This window comes from Ascidiella aspersa, chromosome 4 (genome assembly GCF_963924565.1).
Source record: "Ascidiella aspersa chromosome 4, kaAscAspe10.2, whole genome shotgun sequence".
NCBI classification, from domain to species: domain Eukaryota; kingdom Metazoa; phylum Chordata; class Ascidiacea; order Phlebobranchia; family Ascidiidae; genus Ascidiella; species Ascidiella aspersa.
Window position 1 is genome coordinate 9,647,905 of NC_139450.1, and position 21,396 is coordinate 9,669,300.

At 35.5% G+C, this 21,396-nt stretch overlaps 4 protein-coding genes across 5 annotated transcripts; 2 read left to right on the forward strand and 2 right to left on the reverse strand.

The window, feature by feature from the left end:
• Positions 1–27: 27 nt before the first annotated feature.
• LOC146147073 (eukaryotic translation initiation factor 3 subunit H-like) lies at positions 28–6,581 on the reverse strand. 2 transcript variants are annotated; one of them, XM_083387686.1, is made up of 7 exons: positions 6,542–6,581; positions 3,185–3,219; positions 2,565–2,718; positions 2,040–2,307; positions 1,683–1,832; positions 877–1,130; positions 28–169 (listed from the first exon to the last, which is right to left on the reverse strand). In XM_083387686.1, the coding sequence occupies exons 1-7, from the start codon at positions 6,579–6,581 to the stop codon at positions 75–77; spliced, it is 996 nt and encodes a 331-aa protein (XP_083243812.1). In that variant the 3' UTR covers positions 28–74. The 2 variants fall into 2 exon arrangements, with proteins under 2 accessions (XP_083243812.1, XP_083243813.1); XM_083387687.1 differs by lacking the exon at positions 6,542–6,581 and having other exon boundaries at positions 3,185–3,319.
• On the forward strand, positions 4,600–8,019 carry LOC146147074 (ATP-dependent RNA helicase DDX19B-like). The gene is made up of 5 exons (XM_083387685.1): positions 4,600–5,177; positions 5,379–5,455; positions 5,685–5,885; positions 6,346–6,590; positions 6,999–8,019. Exons 1-5 carry the CDS (start codon positions 4,619–4,621, stop codon positions 7,309–7,311), a joined length of 1,395 nt encoding a protein of 464 aa, XP_083243811.1. The 5' UTR covers positions 4,600–4,618; the 3' UTR covers positions 7,312–8,019.
• Positions 8,020–8,959: 940 nt separating this feature from the next.
• Positions 8,960–10,895, reverse strand: LOC146147075 (uncharacterized). The gene is made up of 2 exons (XM_083388305.1): positions 10,667–10,895; positions 8,960–9,463 (listed from the first exon to the last, which is right to left on the reverse strand). The coding sequence occupies exons 1-2, from the start codon at positions 10,773–10,775 to the stop codon at positions 9,261–9,263; spliced, it is 312 nt and encodes a 103-aa protein (XP_083244431.1). The 5' UTR covers positions 10,776–10,895; the 3' UTR covers positions 8,960–9,260.
• A 321-nt stretch (positions 10,896–11,216) lies between these two features.
• On the forward strand, positions 11,217–17,380 carry LOC146147076 (syntaxin-7-like). Its single transcript, XM_083387678.1, has 8 exons — positions 11,217–11,610; positions 12,668–12,737; positions 13,479–13,578; positions 13,757–13,932; positions 14,162–14,249; positions 15,480–15,552; positions 16,278–16,360; positions 16,644–17,380. Exons 1-8 carry the CDS (start codon positions 11,460–11,462, stop codon positions 16,743–16,745), a joined length of 843 nt encoding a protein of 280 aa, XP_083243804.1. The 5' UTR covers positions 11,217–11,459; the 3' UTR covers positions 16,746–17,380.
• Positions 17,381–21,396: the final 4,016 nt, after the last annotated feature.

Here is a 21,396-nt window from a genome sequence, read left to right on the forward strand (position 1 = left end):
CATTTTGTCTTTTTCTTATATTTTCTCCATACAAAACCACTATCATCCAACAATAAAACAAGCATAATATTTTCCTAATCCTTGTTGTCCATTGCTTGAGCCATGAAGATTCTGCCAAGGGTTTGTGTGGAATAGTTGCACACTTTGTCGCAATACGCTGACACTTGCCCTATTATAAAAGGAATTTTTTAAACAGAGAAAATTTTATATGCAATATTAAAGTTTACTATTACAAGTATATAAAAAAAATCGCAAATTTAATACCAAACATAAATTTGTAAGACTAGCAATATTGATGAGCATAGGAGTTATTTCAAATGACAAAAAACAATAGCACTAGAATTAGGAACATTATATGGTGTACAGACTACAGAGTATGTCCGAATTATTAAATTTTTTTAAATGCCCACACAAAATATTTTAACGCAAATTTTCCAGCTTTGTGCAGGAGAGACTTTTGTTAATGGTTTATATTTCAGATACTGAGATCACGTATTAACAGATATATTATATTATTCAGACTAGCTTTATCCAGTAAGTGATAAGAAATATTTTAACTAAAGTGTCACACTTGTATCATTATTTACATCTGAATCTGAAAAATACAGGAAATATTTTAATGCAAAGGTATCCGGCTTTGTGCAAGAGAAACTTTTTTAAATGTTTTATAAGTTACTGGTCCTCAATGTACTAATTTCTATTGCTCTTGGCTCATTGATTGTCATGGATCATAAATATTTTTTGTCTTTATTTAACTTGGTAAGCATAGCTACAAAAAATCTGTGGATTAGAAACTGTGCCTTTGTTTTTACTTATTAGGATCAACGATTTCTCACTTGATGCATGCAAACTACTGTCTATACAAGTAATACAAACCTGCTGCGAGCAATGCATCAATCCTAGGCGGCTGAGGGACAGGTTTAAACAACTTGCTGGCATCCTCTTCGGGCAGAGCAGTCTCCCCTCTCTGAACCCTGGCAGCATTTTCAGTTTGTCTTCTTTGAACATGGAGTAGCTTGTTTTGAAGCTGCTTTGCAGCTGACCGCTGGTATTGGATGAATTTGCCTCCTTCCTGGGTGACCTCATCAACTGATGACATCATGAGATGAAGCTGACGTTCCAATGATGAACTAAATATAAAATATGCTATTGCTATGTATACAATATACATATGCTATTTAGTGGTCGGCAAACTGTATTCAGTGGCCAGCAAACTGTTGGCTGCGAGTTACTTTTGAATAGCTAAGTGTTATAATGTAATTGTGGGTCGTGTGATAGCCATACATTCATTGCACTTTATTTTAAAAGTTTGTGTGGCAAAGAATTTTTAAATTGGCTCAGCTTGGAATGGCCCATGTGCCATATATGGTCCTGAGAGCCTGTCAAACTATATTTTTGGCCAACCTAAATTGTTTAGCGCTTATATTCTTTGTTTTATAGTATGTTTTACATTATGATATGGCAGTGTTTTAGGAATGAAGCGCCGGGTAATATTTCACCTTAAAATCAAATATTCTGAATCCGCCACTGTTTCGCTGTGGGCCTTCAATAGCTATGAAAAAAGTACTTTGGCCATGACCAAAAAAGTTTGCCTACCACTGATTTTAGCAATGCCAATTAAACATCAGTAATTTTAACCTTTGCAACATTTTTATTAATTAAACTTTGTTTGTTAATTGTACCTATGAGATAGATTAAGGTATTCCACTTTGTTTGGAATTGGATTCTCCTTCTTTAGCTTAAGCAGCAGCATGTTGATGAGAGGGGAGTTTCGAATCCTGATCGGAACCTCTTCATATATTTGATCAAAAGTAAGACCCTCTTTCTTCAATCTGAAGAGCAAACAAATTCATGGATTAAATTGGTTGAAAATCTGTTAAGCAACTAACAAGAAAAGTAAAATGGACAATATAGCAGTGGAATAAAATGGTAACAGAGTATCGCTACAATAAAATAAAATTACAATTCAAAACCTACACTGTTCTAATTTTTTTCTTTTACAATGTGAACATGGCAAAATCAATTACATATTAACTTACGAGTCATAATTGAACTGCTTGGTTTTATAAATTTCCATCATTTTTGGAGTTAGCCTGTATGCTTTTAAAGAGAGGCATCCCTGGCTTGTTTTTATTGGGTCAAAGATAAGAACAATAGATTCTTCAATGGCAGATTGATAGGAGAATTGGGAATCAAGAAAGGCTCTATTAATAAAGTTTCCATGATTTGACGATTGATACCAGCCCACATGAAGATGGTCAATGTTTACATGTCTTAGAGACCTCATCATGTCCATTTGATATTGAACTGCACAACAAAAAATCATTTAAAAAATAAATGATCCTTATTTTGCATGTTACAAGAAATCGCAATCTGTTGATAATTAAATGATCAACATTTGATTAAAGCAAACAATCGGATTTATACTATGTCAGAATAGATATATATAATACGAAATAAATTAATACAACTGTTAGATTTTGCAGTTATATTTAGTATTATAAATTCTCTGCAAGTTTGGTCATTTTTCTATGAACGTCAACATTATTGATGGCAAAACTAACCTTCATCAAAGTCTGAAGTTTCATTTGTTCTTGGAAAAGGAAAGCAATTGGTAATTTCAAGTGTGTCGCCCACAACTAGACCTAATAGAACTCCTTGAACTAATTCAGGTCCACCACTGTCTTCTTCGCAGTGTTTGATAATTCTGAGAACCACCTGATATTTACAAAAAATCAATTTTTAGATAAAAAATGTTTCAGTACAGTATAAGCAAAATAACAAAGAATATATATAACAAGATAAAAATAGGGCGCTGGTCTACAATTCTACCACATTGATTTTAACACTAACGATACGAGTTGTCACAGTTGAAATTGCAAGAAAGGCATAATAAATATGTAAATATAAATAATAAAAAATAATACTTGAACCAACCCCAACCCAAACTCTCACCCTAACCCAAAAATTGTTAGCAATATAAACCCCCGGACGAAAATGTGAAAGGATTCTAGACCAGCGCCAAAAATAGAAAGCGTGATTGTTTATAGGTCAATGTCAGAACATTAAATGTTTAATGATTTTAACTGCGTATACAACAAGTTCACAAATTAGGATTGTTGATTTGAGACTTTATGAAAAGTACACGGCGATATTTGACAACTAATAATATTGTTATACTTACCAAACCGTCAATTTGAATATTCTTAACTGCAGTTTCTTGCTGCGAATCCATTTTGAACTATCTTTAACAATATTAAATTTAACACGATTTTCTTGTTAAAACGTGCGTCGCGCGAAGATTTGCAGTTACGGGGAGATTACCTGCGACCATATGGAAAAATGCGCATACCACACAATTGTTTAAACAGTTATATACTGTAGGCGACAGTGATAAATAATAAGAGAATTTCAATGCTCCTGTTTTTAAAATGGAGATTAAATAAATAGTCCAAAAACGTAATACATCAAAACAATTACCATTTGGATATATTTTGTTAGTTCTACAATACTATTATGTGGTAAACTAACATTTTTTTTCTTTACTTAATGACATCATAATATGACGAATCACGCCTCGTCTTTGAGTTACCAATTTTGAACGGAATGACAATGGTAATTTTGAAAATTATAATAGAAGTCGTCAAGTTTGTGCTTTATCGCGACGTAAATAATCCTATATTCGGGCGTGTTATAACATTTTTTTTTGTTATTTATATTTTTCTTAAACCTTCGCCTCGCCCTTCCGTCCAAATAATTGCATTAACTCTACAACAGAGATTCCTAACCGGGGTTCCCGAAAGCGTTTGCAGAATGTCGGTCAAAGATTCCGAATTTTTGTGCTCTATTTGTGTAGTAGGGTTGATCCTGTTATTTTCATGAATATTTCCCAAAGCGTATCAAACAAAAGGTTAATTTGGGAGATATTATAACACCTACATTTAAAAAACATTAGGGTGAAGGCCAACAAAGGGGGTCCGTTAATACAAATAGGTTGAGAAACACGTTTCTATAGTTTTTAATGGATATTATTATACAAATAAATCGTTCGCGTTGTAATTTAGCAATATTAGTTTTATTAATTTAATTTGCCAGAACTCCTAGGAACGCATACACCTATTTGTTACAATACACTAAACCTTCAATAAGCTTTTTTCTTATCCATAACAATTATTTTTCTGGATAAATAGCCTCCGGGATTCCCTATATACCACGGTGGTCTGTGGAAAGTATGGCAAGTGCACTCCGAAAAAATCTAAACTGCAACCCTAATATGTAAAACGCATTATTTGTTACATTGGCATATGTTTACATTGCAATTTATGCAATACAGATGGCATCAAAAAATCAATATGTTCACCCGGAAATTTGAAATGGACTTTACCTTTCTTGCGCCAGGTCACCCTGATTTTTTTCCGCCGTGCACCCGCAAGACCTAGTAGAGATCTGCCATATCTTCCAGACTGCCTATATAGGCTGTTTTCCTGACTCGTTCGGACATGCAAACAACATTAGTGGAATCTATTATGATTTGTCACTTTAAGCCTTGTCTTATGTTTACATAAAGATAGTTATTTTACAATTTTTGTCACAGGCATTTAGTTTTTGTTAAATAAATATGTCAGGTGAAAATTGGGCTGAAGCTGCTGACCAGCAAGAAAATCTTGCAAAGAAAGTTGATGCGATAAGTCTTAAAAAAGTCGAACCCGACGAGAACTATGAAAAACCGTTGTCAAAGGAAGAGTCTTCTCTCCTCAAAAAAATGCTCCACGACAATTTGGTGCAGAACAATCAAGAGCTGCAGGTGCAACAGAGGGACCCACAATCCCCACTTTATTCTGTTAAGTCATTTGAGGAACTAAATTTGAAAAAGGAACTTCTCGAGGGAGTGTACAAAATGGGTTTTAATCGGCCTTCGAAAATTCAAGAAACTGCTATGCCGCTACTTCTCGCTAACCCTCCTGAGAACATGATTGCCCAGTCACAGTCGGGCACTGGCAAAACTGCTGCTTTTGTGCTCACAATGCTGAGTCGTTGCGATATTAACAAGCACTATCCCCAGTGTCTTTGTCTGTCGCCCACCTATGAACTTGCCCTGCAAACAGGGAAAGCTGTTGAAGTGATGGGAAAGTTTTTAAAGGATTTAAAGGTTGGATACGCGGTCAGGGGGAACAGAGGTGTGTTATTCTACCTCTTTATCTTATGAGTTTGTAAATGTATTTTTTGTTTTGTTTAAACTTAGCAATTCACTTGTGTTATTTATCAATAAACATTTTAAAAATTTTCTAAAACTAGATAATTTTTTTGTGTGACTTTAAAATTAAAAAAAATTAGGCTTATTTATTATTTTAAACACATGATTTTTCTTGTGTTCTCAGTTGACCGACACACCAAAATATTATCCCAAATTGTTATTGGAACACCTGGAACAATGCTGGATTGGACCAGAAACAGGGTAAACATTTTACAGTTTTGAATTAAAGAGCAAAATTTGTCGCAAAACTCTGATTGGCCAAGTCCTGTTTGTACTTTCCTATAAGAAGTAAATCTTGATAGTAAACTGAATTTTATTATGAACTAAATTTTTATGAGTGCAGGAATATTTTGTTATAAAATTATGGAAATCAGGTAGGGTAGCAGCTAATTTTCTTGTATTTGAATAAAAAATATGCACTTTTTTGTAGGCTTTTGACCTTGGCAAGATAGAGGTTTTTGTTTTGGATGAAGCTGATGTCATGATCGATACACAGGGATTTAAAGACCAGTCAATCAGATTGCACAAACAACTTTCTCAAGACTGCCAAATGTTATTGTTTAGTGCTACTTATGATGATGCCGTCATGAAATTCGCTACACAAATTGTCAAACATCCCAACATTATTAGGGTAAATAACGACGCATTTGTTGTTTTATTAAACTGAATAATTGCTTTCTAAAAATAAATAATTTTCTATATGTTTTTAAAATCCCTTGCAAGGACTGATTTAAAGGCAAAAATATTTATTGCCTATGTTTAATATGTTTTCTCAATTTTACCTTATCCAATGCATGATTCGTAACATGCAAATTTAATATTTAAAGTCATTTCTGACGACATATACATTTTAACATAGCAAAGGGTATTTGTAAAACATGCATCAAAGAGCTTTCTTGTGGCAGTTATATACTGTAACCTAGTTGTTTTTTGGCTATTTGTGTAAAAAACATATTGTGGCATTTAACTAGGCTTGTTATTTTGTCTATTAAAATAAGGGGCCATGGTGTGGAATTAAATATATGATGTATATATATATTTTTTATTGTTGAAATAGATGATGTAACCTTTACCTAATATGAATGTTGCAGTTACGGAGAGATGAGGAAACGCTGGACAATATCAAGCAGTATTACGTCAGGTGCACAAGCATGGAGAAAAAGTATGAGTCCATCACCAACCTTTATGGGGTCCTCTCCGTAGGACAAGCAATCATATTCTGCCAAACGAGGAAAACAGCCTCCTGGCTTGCGAACAAAATGTGCGAGGACAAGTTTGTTGTAGCACTGCTGAGTGGCGAGCTTGAAGTGGCACAACGAGCAGCCATTTTACGGAGGTTAGTGGTTTGTTAGATGATGTTTTTAATAATAAGCACCTTTCCTTTGCAAAATTGTACTTAACTTTAAACTAACCTGGAGTCATATTGGCAAATTATATCTAGGAGTTTTTATTTTTTCCCTATCAGATTACTAGAAAATTTTTGTAATTACCATGACAGCTTAAAAAAGGAGCATATATTGCGAAAAATATTATAACCGAAATAGTTTCGTTACTTTTTAATCAGGTGTTAGATTCCCACCAATTTTACCAATATCCAATTCTGTCATCAGCCCAGGTGGCATATTGGGTAAAAAAACATTGTTAACTGTATCACGTCATAGCAACTAAATAATACGGGTCTGTAAACAGTCTTTGCAACAGTACAGGCAAAATGACAACCACGTCTTTTCTTCTCCCTGAAAAGGTTCAAAGAGAGCAAGGAGAGGGTTTTGGTCACGACCAACGTTTGCTCGAGAGGCATCGACGTTGAACAGGTGACCCTGGTGGTCAACTTTGACCTCCCAGTCGACTACCACGGCCGTCCCGACTGCGAGACCTACCTGCATCGTATTGGACGCACGGGCAGGTTCGGCAAATCCGGTGTGGCCATTAACTTCGTGTCGAACGAACGCGACATGAAGGTTCTTAAGGACATCGAGGGACACTTTGGAATCACGATTGCCAAGTTGGACACTGACAACTACTCGGAAATGGAAAAGGAACTCGGCGACGACTAGTGTTTTTTTTTGTCAACGTTTACTCTGTATTCTGTGTTGCTGGCAAAAACTCTTTTTCTAGCCAACAAAGTAACTTTACGTTAAAAAGTTCATTTTGATCTTGTGTTTTTTTTTTGTTGAAAGTAAAAAATGGACATTCAGCTGCTGTTCGAAACACTTCACGTATTGTGTTTTTCTTTTGTTTGCACCGATTGTTTAATACCCCAAACCACGATTTTATGCTCACTTTTGTTTTTCACCACCTTTGTATTGGTTAAATGTTTTAATGGACAACGTCCACTGATATCTGTTACCTGTCGCATGTGGTCCAATTAATAGATGATTCGTTTTTTCCTTATTCGTTCAACTTCTGAGATTTCTTAGGTATTTTGTTAGCAAGCACAATACCACCGTAATTTTATATCACACGCTTTAACGAAATCGTTTTTGTGGCATCAGGTATTGAAAACTTCTAGCAACAGTGTAATTCAATTTTGTACCAATTGTATCAGCTAAAAAATAACCTTTTTTGTAACCAGGGATAAGGCGCAATAATATTTGCACAGAGTTGTTGCAAACTGAAAAGTCTAAAATTAATCCCAAAACGGAAAAAAATATTTATTTTGCCAGACCTGCGCTCAACCTCATGGTAAATATTTTCGAGTTTTTTTTCCATTTTAAACTTTAAAAAAGTCTACGATAGTTTAAGTCTTAGCTAAAATTAGTTTTTTATCGAACATGATCACATATTGTCCGCATGGATGTCTGTGCTAGCAATCACCTATATCCACTAAGTTTGTGTATCACTTATCTTACTGATTTTTTCATTTGTGGAGTAGAGATTCCGATAATACTAGAAGGTTTTAGTCAGCAAACATAAATACAAAACCTCTTCTGTTAGATGTACAAAAAAGGAGTTCGTTGGGTTTTATTAAAAAAATTCACTCGTGCAATGGTAATACGCATAACAACCATGACCATCAATAGAGGTGTTTCTCAAACTGTCAGCGGATTTTTTGTATTTTAGGAAAATAGCCTATTCCAGGGGTGTCCAACTCAAACATGCCGGCGTGCCAATTTTTATCTTATAACTTCTTACCGTGACAAAGTTTCGTAACCGAACCAATTCTCTTTAATCATAAAAGCGTTTTTTTACCAAAAATAAGAACGTTTATTTAAACTTGAAAAAAAAAACTGTCTAGTAGAAATGCGCATCACTGCATCAAAGTGTCTCTCGGTGAGCTGACTTTTGTTTCTTCACACCAAGCTGTATAAGTTATGTGAATGCTAGCCTCCACACAGTATAATGTTACCAATATTAAAAGTAATTATTGTTGGTTGTCATGATTGCCGCGATTGTTTTTTATTGTGAACAAACAATGGCAATTGGCTGTATAACAAACTTGGTATTTTCTGACAATTGGTTGAATAACAAATTGAGCTTTTTTGGCAATTGGCTAAATAACAAATTTTAGTATTTTTTTGGGAGGGCTTGGGTGCCATTTTTTATTAGGTTGCGTGCCACATTTAGACACCCCTGGCCTATTCGCTTTACAGTGATGCCACGCGTTTTGCCGTTAGTTTTAAAAGCGTGGAACCACTGATACATAATCGGTCCGGGTGAATCATTTCTTAACTTAATCATAGCAAAACTAAAAAAAAACGGTGCTTAAAGATTGGTAGTATTTACTGGCAGGGTACGTGACACACAGCGACGTATTAGAACACAAGTAATGAATAACGAAGCACTGCAAGAGTCGCCTTTATATACAGGCACAGCAATACGTCATAAAGGTCGCACACAACAATCCCATACAACACAGTATTAGATATAAAAACTCTACAGTTTTCATACCAGATAAACAAAAGGTTTGAAATACAGCGGTCACACTTGAAAAGAAAACTAGAGCAATAAAAGGAATGTACACATTTGTAAAAACTACACTTGAAAAGTAAAATGAAAAAAACTCTTAATTTGCCCCCTCGATCATTCGTTTAAGTTGGCCTGATCTCTGAAGGTTTGCTGCCTCGGTGCCACCTCCTACGTATTTTCCGTTGATAAAAAGTTGGGGCACGGTTCGCGACTTGGTCATTTTAAAGAGAGCATCCTGGTATGAGCTACCATTCTCATTTTGGTCCAGTTCGACGACGAAATAGTCTTTTGCGCCAGCGTCTGCAAACAAAAAATAATTTCGCACTTTTGCATGTATCTATTTTCGATTTAACGGGCAAATCCCTGACGTGTCTATATTCATCACAGAAAACAACTAATATATTGGCCCTATCTCACATGGCATCCACACCCTGATGTTACAAGATACTACAGGGTTGTTATGTGTAACAAAAGTATACCTATAACGACTGGGTCCTGGACGCCGTCAGGGTTTTAAGTACTATATATATCTTTAAGGTGGTTTTCTAATCACATAACGCAATGTTTTTGTGTATTAACGATGTTCCAAAAACGTGCACATGATTATTTAGTTAAATAAGAAATAAACTGCTCTGAGAACCAACTCAAAAGGAAGATACCATTAAATACAATATATGTTAACGCAACTCTAACTAACCCTACAACTTTTTTAACTTCAAAAACTTTTTATGAGTTTTACGTCGTTACTCTTTGTAGGTTTAAGCGACTACAGTCACAAACAACTTACATAAAGTTAAAACATTGGTACCGTAGGTAAATCTAGCATAGCGGCAAAAAACTGCGTCGCGGCTGCACCGGTGGTCGATATAGACCATGCTAAACGACTTCGTTTAATATAGCATTATATTTATAGTTCACATTGGGCAATATTAATTCTCATGTATCATTGCACGGTTAGTTCACAACACGCATGATAACCGGGTGAATTTCAGGAAACACCTAAGCCTACACATAAATGTTGGAATAACTTTTACCACAAAGTGATTGCCACGGCATGTTTGTTTATGTTCCTTTCTTACTTAGCCTACTTTTAAGGCTACACGCTACATAATCCGGTGCTCTTTCACTATTGTACGTGAAAAGTTATGCAAAAAAAAATAATAACAATACCGCTTACCACAACGCATATTGTTTGGGTTAGGGTGCGGGTAAGCGTTTGGGTGAGGGTGGGTCACGTTATTATGTTTATTATTAATAATAACTTGACCCACCCTCAACCAAACGCTAACCCGCACCCTAACCCAAACAATATGCGTTGTGGTATCCGGCATTTGAAGAAAAAAAAAAATTTATGAATTTTAAGTACAATAGTGAAAGAGCGCCCATAATACTTGCATGGATTCATATTTCATTACCGGTAGCCTACTTAAAGAATAAAGTTCGCTAGGTGCAGAATATGATTTATTTTAACAATACCTAGGCAATTAGGAAAAGTTGACTAACCTTCTAGTGCAGCCTTGGCTTTATGACAGAATCCGCACCAGGTTTTTGAATACAATACAATTTTGTGCTGCTTTAAATGTTGCTTGATATCTTCTTCGTATTTCGACATCGTAACTATTTCAAGTATCCACAGCGTAACAGAGGTTTTAGTTCAACAGTCTGTGGTAGTGAAGGTAGAAACGTATTGCTTTATACCTGTCTTTCAGTAAGACCTAGCGCAGGAAGCTGAAAAGAAAAAGGCGTTGTCACTACGGTCGACAAACAATGTTCTGGAACAAAGCAAGTCATAATGACTGATAAGATTTTTTCTTCAGTCCAAGCAGTTTAATTACATTAAGAATGTAAAATATAGTGTTTTAGAGACCTGCATTTATTTAAATTAATAATCGAATTGTTTATTTCAAAAGTTTAGTAAAGTCCTCATAATTATAACTTGACGTCATAAACAATACCATTCGATTTCTATGTATACATTCGATGACGTAATGGACCAATTTGTCATGTGATTTTTCACAGATGATTTTACAAACAAGGGGATAAGTAAGATGAAAATTTGCAATATGGAACAACAACAGGTTTTGTTAACTTAATACCCTTCGGGAACAAAGTGTCACAAAGGGTCTGTTTAGTTTCAGTTTGGAACACTAGCATTATTTTTTTGTAAAAGCTTAAAGTTATAAATTGTTGTTGTTTTTATCAACATTAAACTGTTTCAGAGTGATTTTTTTGAAAATTGTTTAACAATCAGTAAAGTTAGTTTGTTGGATTTGAGTGCTAACTTCTTTTTTGAATAATGTCTTACGGCCGGGGAGACTTGACTAGTGGATCTGGAGGCTACTCTGATAGTTTTAATTCCTACCAAAACAATGGAAGTTCTCCACATGCAGATTACACTAGACTAACTCAACAAATCGGATCAGTTATACAAAAGATTACTCAAAATGGTAAGATTTTCACTGTTTTCTACTTGGTAAATAGCTTATAAGGAATTTAAAAGGAGGTTAAATATTCATATTTTAATAAATAAAATAGCAAGTGGCTGGAAAACACTTTAAAATTAAAGTTCACAGATTTCTGTAAACAATAGTGTGAATTTTGAAATGGATTACCAAGTTAAAATTGAAGCAAAATTGCATTCACCAATTTAATAGTTTTCATCCAGTGTTTATAGAAATTTTTGGCGCTCTTCTAGAATCCTACCGCAATTATTAAATCAAGGCACATTATTTGGGTTAGGGTGCGAGTTAGCATTTGGGTGTGGGTGGGTCAAGTATTATTTTATTCATTATTTAATAATAATACCCGACCCACCCTAACCCAAAATGCTAACCCTAGCCCAAATAATGTGCATTGTGGTATGTTTCTAGACCAGCGCCAAACTTTTTAATACCAAACCATATTTAAGTTGGGTTGTATTCATGTTAGTTGTAGGTCCATCTAAAAAGCAAACATCAACAAGATCTTGCGAGTGCACAATCAAACAAAAATTGATGTAACAAGATGCACCGTACAGTTATGCACCCTGCTACTATGTTGTGCACTTTGTTATTAAAACGTTTTGAAAAATTGGGTGCATATAAATTTTTGTTCAGGTTTAGTTTGTTGAAAGATATTCACGGTTATGCTAGCTATGCTTTCCATAGTGGGTTGTAGCCCCGATTGAGGCAATTTAATTAGGGTGGTATTCAGCTAATGTCAATAAATTTGATTTTACCAGTTTTGTATTTTCTTCATGATTAATCCCACTGTTTCTAAGGAGGAAAAACTCAAATAAGGCAATCTGGGGTTGAGCTTTTTTCCCAGGGTTCAGATAATTGTAAATCAAGGCCCATTGTTTGGTTTGGTGTACAGGTATTACTGGAAAGTTTGTTAATAGCTACCTTTAGAATGATACATTTGTGATCTCGGGCAAAAAATAATAATATGCTACTGAGTTACAAACAAATTCTCTAGCCACTTACTGTGATTGCTAAATTGTATTCATACAGTATTTATTTGCAGTTCGTGAAATCAAGCAGATGGTTAATATGTTGGGCTCAAGACAAGATACGCCGGACTTGCGAGAAATGTTGTAAGTATGATTTGAATCTAATTTGGGAAAAGAGCATTTTGTACATCATTATGCTCCATGTTAGAATTTTTTGGAGAACTTTTATGGCAACTCTTTGCTAAATTACATTCAATAAGCCATATTTGTGTAACACGAAAAAATGTCAATCTGTATAAATGGTGTGTTGTTAATAAAAAATATGAACCATAATAATTAATGCCTAGTCTTTAGTCACAACCCCTAAAACTTATAGTGTTTTGAGAACATAATAACATTTTATTTATTTTTTAAGATGTACACCAGGCCATATGTTATTGTCAATGCAATTTGTGTTAAATCAGACTATTATTTCCAGTATATGAATCTCCTGTGTGTCAATATGTCACCTTTCAATTCTAAAGTTTTGTCAGTTTAAGCTTAAATAAACAAAAAATCAGACTGGATTTCAGCTGCATATTTGCGCACGAGTTCGCTTGAACATCAGGTGATTTTAAGAGTATTCGTATGTGGACATTTATAACAGAGCTTTGTAAGGTTGTTGCAAAAAAAATTCCTTCACTTTCCGTATGCAGCCAGCATATTTAATTTTTTGCTTTGTATCATTTTGAGTTGTGCAGGCCTTACCTACATAATTAAATGTCAGCTGTTGTTCATTTTTTTAGAAAACCTTATACCTCTTAAAAAGACTTTGATAATTTCAATTTGGCTTTTAGTGTTATATGTAGTCCTCAAATTGCCAGTTTAAGATTTGTACGTCCACAGACACCAACGTCAGCATTACACTAACAATCTGGCAAAAGATGTCAGCAAGTACTTTAAGGAGGTTAAAGCTTTGCAGTCCAGTGGCCCTCCTTCAGAACAGGTAAAATTTAACAAAAATCTTTATTAACTATATAGCCATGAATAGTAATACAGCTAATTATAAATTTACCTCCACAACATTCTCATTAAATTTAAAAAAGGTTACCCATAGTTACGTTTTCTAGCACTTCACTGTAAAACTGTTTGCAGTGTCTTGCAATCATGTCTTGTTTCTCTAGAGACACAGAAAAACTCAAACTGATAAACTCATGGCGGACTTCAGTGATGTTTTAAACTCTTTCCAAGCTGTCCAAAGAGAATCAGCACAGGCTGAAAAAGAATGTGTCGCAAGAGCAAGGGCAGCCAGTTCTGCCCAAAATGAGCAAGGTTCCGATGTCCTCATTAATTTACAAGGGTATGTATCGTTCAACAATGTTTAAATCAGTGATTAATAGGCATACAAGCAAGCAATTTTGTTAAATTTGTAAAGTGAATAAACTTGCCTCAACTTTTGTTGATGTTATGGATTTGTAACATCTTGTTAGATAGTTGGTAAACTAGGAAACTATTCATACACTTAAGTATGTAATCATGGATTCTTCTTTATTTGCAATATCTAGATACCTTCTAACAAATGTTTTCAGGTCCATCCAAGATGTACAGCAAACAACTGTGACTGTTGAAGAACTTGAGGAAATAAAAGAGAGAGAAGATGCTATTCGCCAATTGGAGGTTGGCTAAAATTAATGTATTTGATTCCATTTTTTGCAAGTAGGAAACAGTCTCCTGAAACATTTGAAAGTTCAGAAGCTATGGTGTATTCATGTTGCTTCTTGTTTTGTAGGTTTAAATTAAATATAGAAACTTGTGGTTACCAACCTTACCAACGTTTTTGATATCCCTTTTTCAGTTTTTAAAAACTTGCGTGCACCCTAATCATGCCTAAACAAAAGTCGATTAAAATCACATTCTAATTGGTTAAATGTTCTCATTTCGAGATAAATTGTTTTAAAATTTGGACAAAATTCCCGGATTTATTTTAAAAGTATCCCCAACTAGCTAAAGCTTGGTTTAAGCCTGCATTCATCGCACTATGATTTTTATTCGTCAATTTGTCTGAAGCATTGCTTGATTCATTGATATAAACCAAGCATAATGGTGACTTCATAAACACGACTGATTCACTGCAGCAAATGCCACAAAAAAACAAATTTTGGACTGCAGATTGCTTTCGAACTGGCAAACTTTTAGTTAATATTGTTTTCTTCTTGTCAATTTTCCTTTATCGAATACTAGATAGTGACCCATTGTGACCCTCGGGTTAGGAACCACTGGTGGAGAAGGAGAACCCTGGTTCTTAGTTGTTTTGTTTTTTTACATTTTGCTGAGTAATGCAAAATCATAGACCACTCATGGTGCTTTTATACTTAACATATTCTCTGAAGCTAGGATTCTAAAATGCAACAAAAAACTTGTCTAATAACTAATGAGGAAAAGTTTTTGACAGATTCATAAAATTTTATTGGGGACCTACGGTTAAGGACCACTGGCGTGGAAACTCTTTAAAATCCTGATTATTACCATTCTGGCTAACATATATTTTAATTTTGAAGCTTAATTTTATAAATAGTTTGCATAAATATTGCCTGTGTACCAAAATACTCGAAAATTCTCTAATAACTTTATATTATATTACATAACATAGAAGGGTAATTATACATAGGACGTTTGCTGTAACTGGGGATTTATATTGCTGTATTTTTATTTTTGTAATTTTTTATTGTGTATTGCATGATGCATGTCTAAAGCTGCTGATTCAAACTGTTGAGTATCATCCTTGCCATTGTAAGTGGCCAAGCGGTACAAATCAAACAGTCGAACCGAATTAAACATTTTATTTTTTTTTTTTTACATTTTTAGTTTTTATTGTAAAAAAATACATTTTATGATATTTGCTTTAAGGCTGACATCCTGGATGTCAACATGATATTTAAAGACCTTGGAACGATGGTTCATGAACAAGGAGAAATGATAGGTAAACGCTTGCATTGTTATCAGTTTCAGTGTAACCAAGTGTTATGTTGCTATTAGAGATCGACCGGTACGAATTTTTTTAACTTATTCATATATCCAATTTTTTACAAACCTATTAAGCATATATAATGCGTTTATATAGTAATCATTAGATTGCAGCATACCTTACACCTTCTCATTCAAACAAAAACGGTGCACTATTAGCCCCGATACTCAACACTAACGGACTCTATAACTCTGTAAAGCAGACTCTTTTGATCAGCAATGGTCAAATAATTTTTATCAATCAAATTGTAGTAAATTAAAGGCAAATTGTAATACAGGATGCACAGTTAGCATTGCCTTTCCCTGGCTAGCTTTAGGAGACTCGCTTACGAACGCCCGTTCAATGAAGGAACAGAATATTTGAAAAACAGTGGACTGCTTGACAAGCGCCGTTTTTTATAAATAAAGTAAATCACAAATAGAAATAAATCAAAAACATTTCAAGAACTCTATTTCAAAAGCTTATTATAAAATATAGGCTGAAAATGATCGATATCGATATATTGGTAAGAGCGAAATATCGGACGATAAATCTGTCGACCTCCAGTTGCTATAATATTTTATGCTTTTGACAATATATCTTTATCTTCTATTCACCTTAAGATCTTTGATTGAAATATATTGAGGACAAATTCATTAAAATTGTTGTTATTTGGTAAATGAAACTGTTTTGTCATACAGACAGCATTGAAGCGAATGTGGAACATGCTGAAGACCACGTCGCCCAAGGAAACGTCCAACTTAAACAAGCAAGAGCCAGTCAGGTGACTGTTTTTTTTACTCTTGGGTCTTCTACGAAAGCCTGATAACATTTGACTTTCTAATATATAAAGGCAGTTTCGTCATTTTTTAAATTATCTTATTGAAAATAAGTGTCCCGATTTGGTTTTATAAAGATAGTAAAAATTGGCTTTAAACAAAAATAAGTATTATCACATTGTCTTCTTCAAGAAAAAACAGGAGTTCTGTATTAAAAGTAAAGCTGTTTCTATACAAGTATTGTTTTAAATATACACGTTAGTTTAAAATTTCTGATTTAATTTTCAGTCTTCTGCGCGGAAGAAGAAGTTCATTTGCGCTGCCTTGGTGCTGGTCATCATCGCTATTCTCATCATCATAATTGTATTTTCCGTGAAGGGAAAAAATTGAGAACTGGTTTTAGGATACTTGCTTTTTTAGTCTCTCGCGCCTATTATTCCTATTTAAGTCTAGCAATTGTGCGTTTTCGCCGGGTCGAAACCTTAATAACCAACCGCACCAGAGATTCAAAAATCGCATTGTGGGTAAGGTAAAAACTATGTTTTTTAAGATGCTAATACCACTTTTTTTGGACTTTCCCTTGTCTACCGGATACTTTTTTCTAGACCTAATTGCCGTAGCTTTTTGGGAATCAATTTTAGTTTACCTAAATTTCAATACATTAATTCGCAAGACAGTGCACTTCACCTGGAAACATATACCTACCGACGGCTGTTTGTTTATTTTTGTGCTGAGCAAAATGATTTCTCCTTATAAAATGCAGATGTGATCCCAGTGGAATTCTCACCATCCATTAAATAGGTGGCAGCAATTAACGTTTTGTAAGATTAAGTCGCTTTCGGTTGTTTCAGAATTGTTCGTTTTCAAATGGTCTGGCGAAAAATCGACAAATTTATATAAGTAAACAGATCTTAGCAAAGACGCATACTCATTCATATTTTCACCCAATTCACGGGGTTCTTATGCTTGCTGGAGTTGCTGTATGAGATGATTTGTTTTTAACTTTTCTTGAAAACAAGCCCCGCTTTACTCTATTTTGAACTGTTACATAACACACATTTTAAGTAAAAATCCTTGAATGCAGTTAATTTTCTTCATCATTAGGCAATCACTTTTACTTATGGTCGTATATGGATTGGAAACGCATATTCGGTATAAAAACGCCGTTGTGCATTTTTGTTGTTGGTTGACAATAAGTCGAAAATCATTCCTTGTCTTATGTGTTGAAATTCATGCACCTTCTAAAACCACCCATTGAATAATTTGTCAAACAGAAGCCTACTCTGCAATTATTATATGTACGCTGGTACAGTTTTTCATAGTTTTGGTGAAACAAGAAATTTCTCAGTTACATTCCTCCACTGTTCCTAAACGTAAACATTTGCTCCCTAGTTGATTTTTTCATGAATTACCGTTTTTGTACTCACAAATCCCCACTTATTTTATGTCGTGGAACCCCCTAATGCCGTCCAAATGACGCGTCTGTTTTGGATCTTAAAAGCTTTTTTCCCTAATTCTGTGAAATTTATCAGTGATGACCTGCACTCTTGCGTGTGTGAACTAAAATTCTGGTTTTATGGATACAGTTTTCAAGATAATTTGGCGCTGGACAACAAAGAGATATTCGCACTTTCTTCCTTTTGATTGATTCTCTGTTATCTTTTCGACAACTGTATTCGCACAAAACTTGTTGTGTCGCTTGTACGTACGACATTGGAATTATTAGTTTCTATTTAGCTTTAATATGGCATTAACTGAATAAAAGCATCAACCAATAGGGCGAAGTATAAATAAAATGTCTTATTCATAATAATTCGAGAAGTACATGGTATTTCTTGTTGTAAGATTTGATTTGAAACTGTACCACGATTTACCACATCTCGCGGTGTGCTATTTTCCGCAACAATTTTCCGTTGTGATATGATTATTTTCCTTTTGTTGTCTATTTCGAAATCGTCATGTTAATGTTATACATATTATATATATTTACCACCGTTACTATGTGCAAAATAAGAATCCTCTGTGTAATCTATGTCGTGATTGGAGTTTTAGCTTGCAAACTATATATTTTTATTGCTCAATCGAGCTTGAAGAGGAGACGTTAACAATACCTACTAAAAGAAAAACGGAATGCTAGAATGGATAAATTGAAATTGAAATGCGTCTTGATTTTAACACGTGAAACAAAATAAGCTAAAAACAACGAGAAAACGCGAAACGTTACTGCCGCGAATCCGCGAAAGGTTGTTACACCGCCCAACTCGCAAATCAAACTCTCTTCATCCCGTTACCGAAGACCTCCAACACTTAAGGTCTATGTAAAACTTCGGTACACCTATTTCTATGTGGTTATTAGGGCCGGATTAACATACTAGCAGATGTAGCAGCTGCTATGGGCCCCGCGCTTGTGAGCAAGACGTTTTTGTGCAAAGTAGAACATAGTTTGAAAGTTTTTTTGGCTTGGAAACTGAAATGGCGTAGGACAGTATTATAGTTGAAGATTTAATTACTAGTCCGAACATCTTGTCCCTTCCTAATTATTGTAAACTTAAAAAACAGTGATTTCAGCTGGAGGCAACCGCCTTGATCGAGTGCTGTCACGAACACAATAATGTGCCCCCTACTTTGCAAATACTTCGTCGACGCTTTTCAGCCTTTATACCAAGCAGGGCTGCGGAGTCGGTTAAAAATAATCCGAGTCCGACTCCGGCAAATGTGCGATTACGTCGAGCCCCGAATCAGGCTCCGACTCTACAGCCAGTAATTTATCAAATTACATAACTTAATTAAGGTGGATTTTAAGCAATCACCGCATAAGGGTGACATATAATTCATCCACAATGCATGGTTGGAAAATTTTTATCATATGCTATATTCTGCCTTTAAAGTTTACAGTTGGCGGCAAGATTTTAAAATTTGGTACTTCGCATCAGGGCTGCGGAGTCAGTTAAAAATAACTCGAGTCCAACTCCGGTTAAAAAAATAAACCGGAGTCCGACTCCGATCAAATGTGCGATTTCGTCGAGTACCGAGTCCGGCCCTGACTCAAGTCTACAGCCTGTATTCCGCCAAGTTACGCTATTTCACCTTTACAAATTCAGTAGGCGGTCATATCAAGTTTTAAATTTGGTACTGCGCATGTCGGACTCGGGACTCGGGTAGACGTAATCTTACTCGAATCCCGAGTCCGACTACGTCGATGTTTTTTCTATCGAACGCTCTGCTTATAGTCGTCAGTAATCCGATTTATGCTGCAGACCAATTTTTTGGCGGAATGTGGAGCGGAAAACATGTTGCAAAGGTTTAACAGCTGATGCATGTTGACGACGTGTTTGTCTAACCAGTGCTTTTTAAACTTTTTTTAGTTTTATTCACCCCTTAGCATTTATCCACAGATTTCATTCACCCTTGTCTCATGATATGATAAAACTATCTCGTCTCTATAACAGGACACAAACAACACCCGGAATATCCGCCCTACTCACAAGCTATAATCCATTTCTGACGGTTCACCCTTATTCACCCCTGCAAAAAATTATTCATCCTGGGGTGAACCATTCACCTATAATTAAGAAACACTGGTCAAAACCAGGGCTGGGGAGCCACCGCAAAATAACATTAGCTCCGGCTCCAGCTCCGGAGTCGTAAAACATAATCCTTTGGCTCCGGCTCCAGCTCCGGAGTAGTAAAACTCATATCCTTTGGCTCCGGCTCCAGCCCCGGAGCCATCAAACACACACCCAAATGACTCCGGCTCCAGCTCCGGTGCCACCAGTCACTTATTCAATGGCAAGTTTTACAAATTGCTTTTGGCTAACTAACATTGGAGATAGAACAAAATATAATTTCTTAGCTTTAGCACCACAAATTGAAAAATGGCTCCAGCTCCACAAAAATAATAAAAAGGGCTCCGGCTGGGGCTCCAGCTCCACAAAAATAATAAAAATGGCTCCGGCTCCGGCTCCGGCTCCGGCTCCACAAAAATAATAACAATGGCTCCGGCTCTGGCTCCAGAGAAAATGCTTAGCTCCGAGCTCCGGGCTCCAGCTCCGGCTCCGGCTCCCCAGCCCTGGTCAAAACTCTAAACCTATCAATAGTTGGACCACATTTAAGTTATACCTATTGTTGGTTTATCGCACAACTAGAATTGATAAACGCGAACTAAAATAATCACATAATCACGCCACTTTTGATGCAATGTGACGCAATACGAACGGTTAGTCAACGTTTTCTAATATTGACAAATTGTTACGCCTTTGTCTATGTATGATGGCAACTAATTCGTGTAAATGTAAGTTGAATTAAAACCTATCTGCGAAACACAATGGGGAAAGAGTGGCTACACTATTTAACTCTTTCGAATATTGAAAATGACGTTCTGAAGTCACTGAACTCATCTGAAATAATTGCTAAATTGCATCAAATGCGTCTATATATTTCTCCTTGCAAATAAAACATTACATTCTAAACAAATTTTTGACTTTTGTTGTTGTAGAATGCAGGGCTGCGGAGTCGGACTCGGGACTCGAGTAAGACCACGTAAAACTACCCGATTCCCAAATCATGCGCATGCGCAGTACCAATTTTTAAGCTGATATGGCCGCCAACTGGAAATTGTATAGGTAGAATAGCATATGATGGAATATTTTCCAACCATGTATTGTGAGTGGATGAATTGTATGACACCCCTGTAAGTGGATTGCTGAATATCCACTATTTAAGTTACGTAAATTGGTGAAATACAGGCTGTAGGGTCAGGGCCGGACTCGGGACTCGACAAAATCCCACATTTGACCGAAGTCGGACTCGGGTTATTTTTAACCGACTCCGCAGCCCTGGTAGAATGTAAATTAAATCTGTAAAATATTTAATTACTTTCCGGTAATTATTTGTAAATCATATCAATCTGCTACAGGCCCCGCACTTAGCTAATCCGGCGCTGGTGGTTATCCAATATGTTGCTACTATATGTAGGTCAGTAGATTTTAACTAGGCCTTCATGGACCCCCAAACGAAGTCCACCGACCCCTGTTTAAGAACC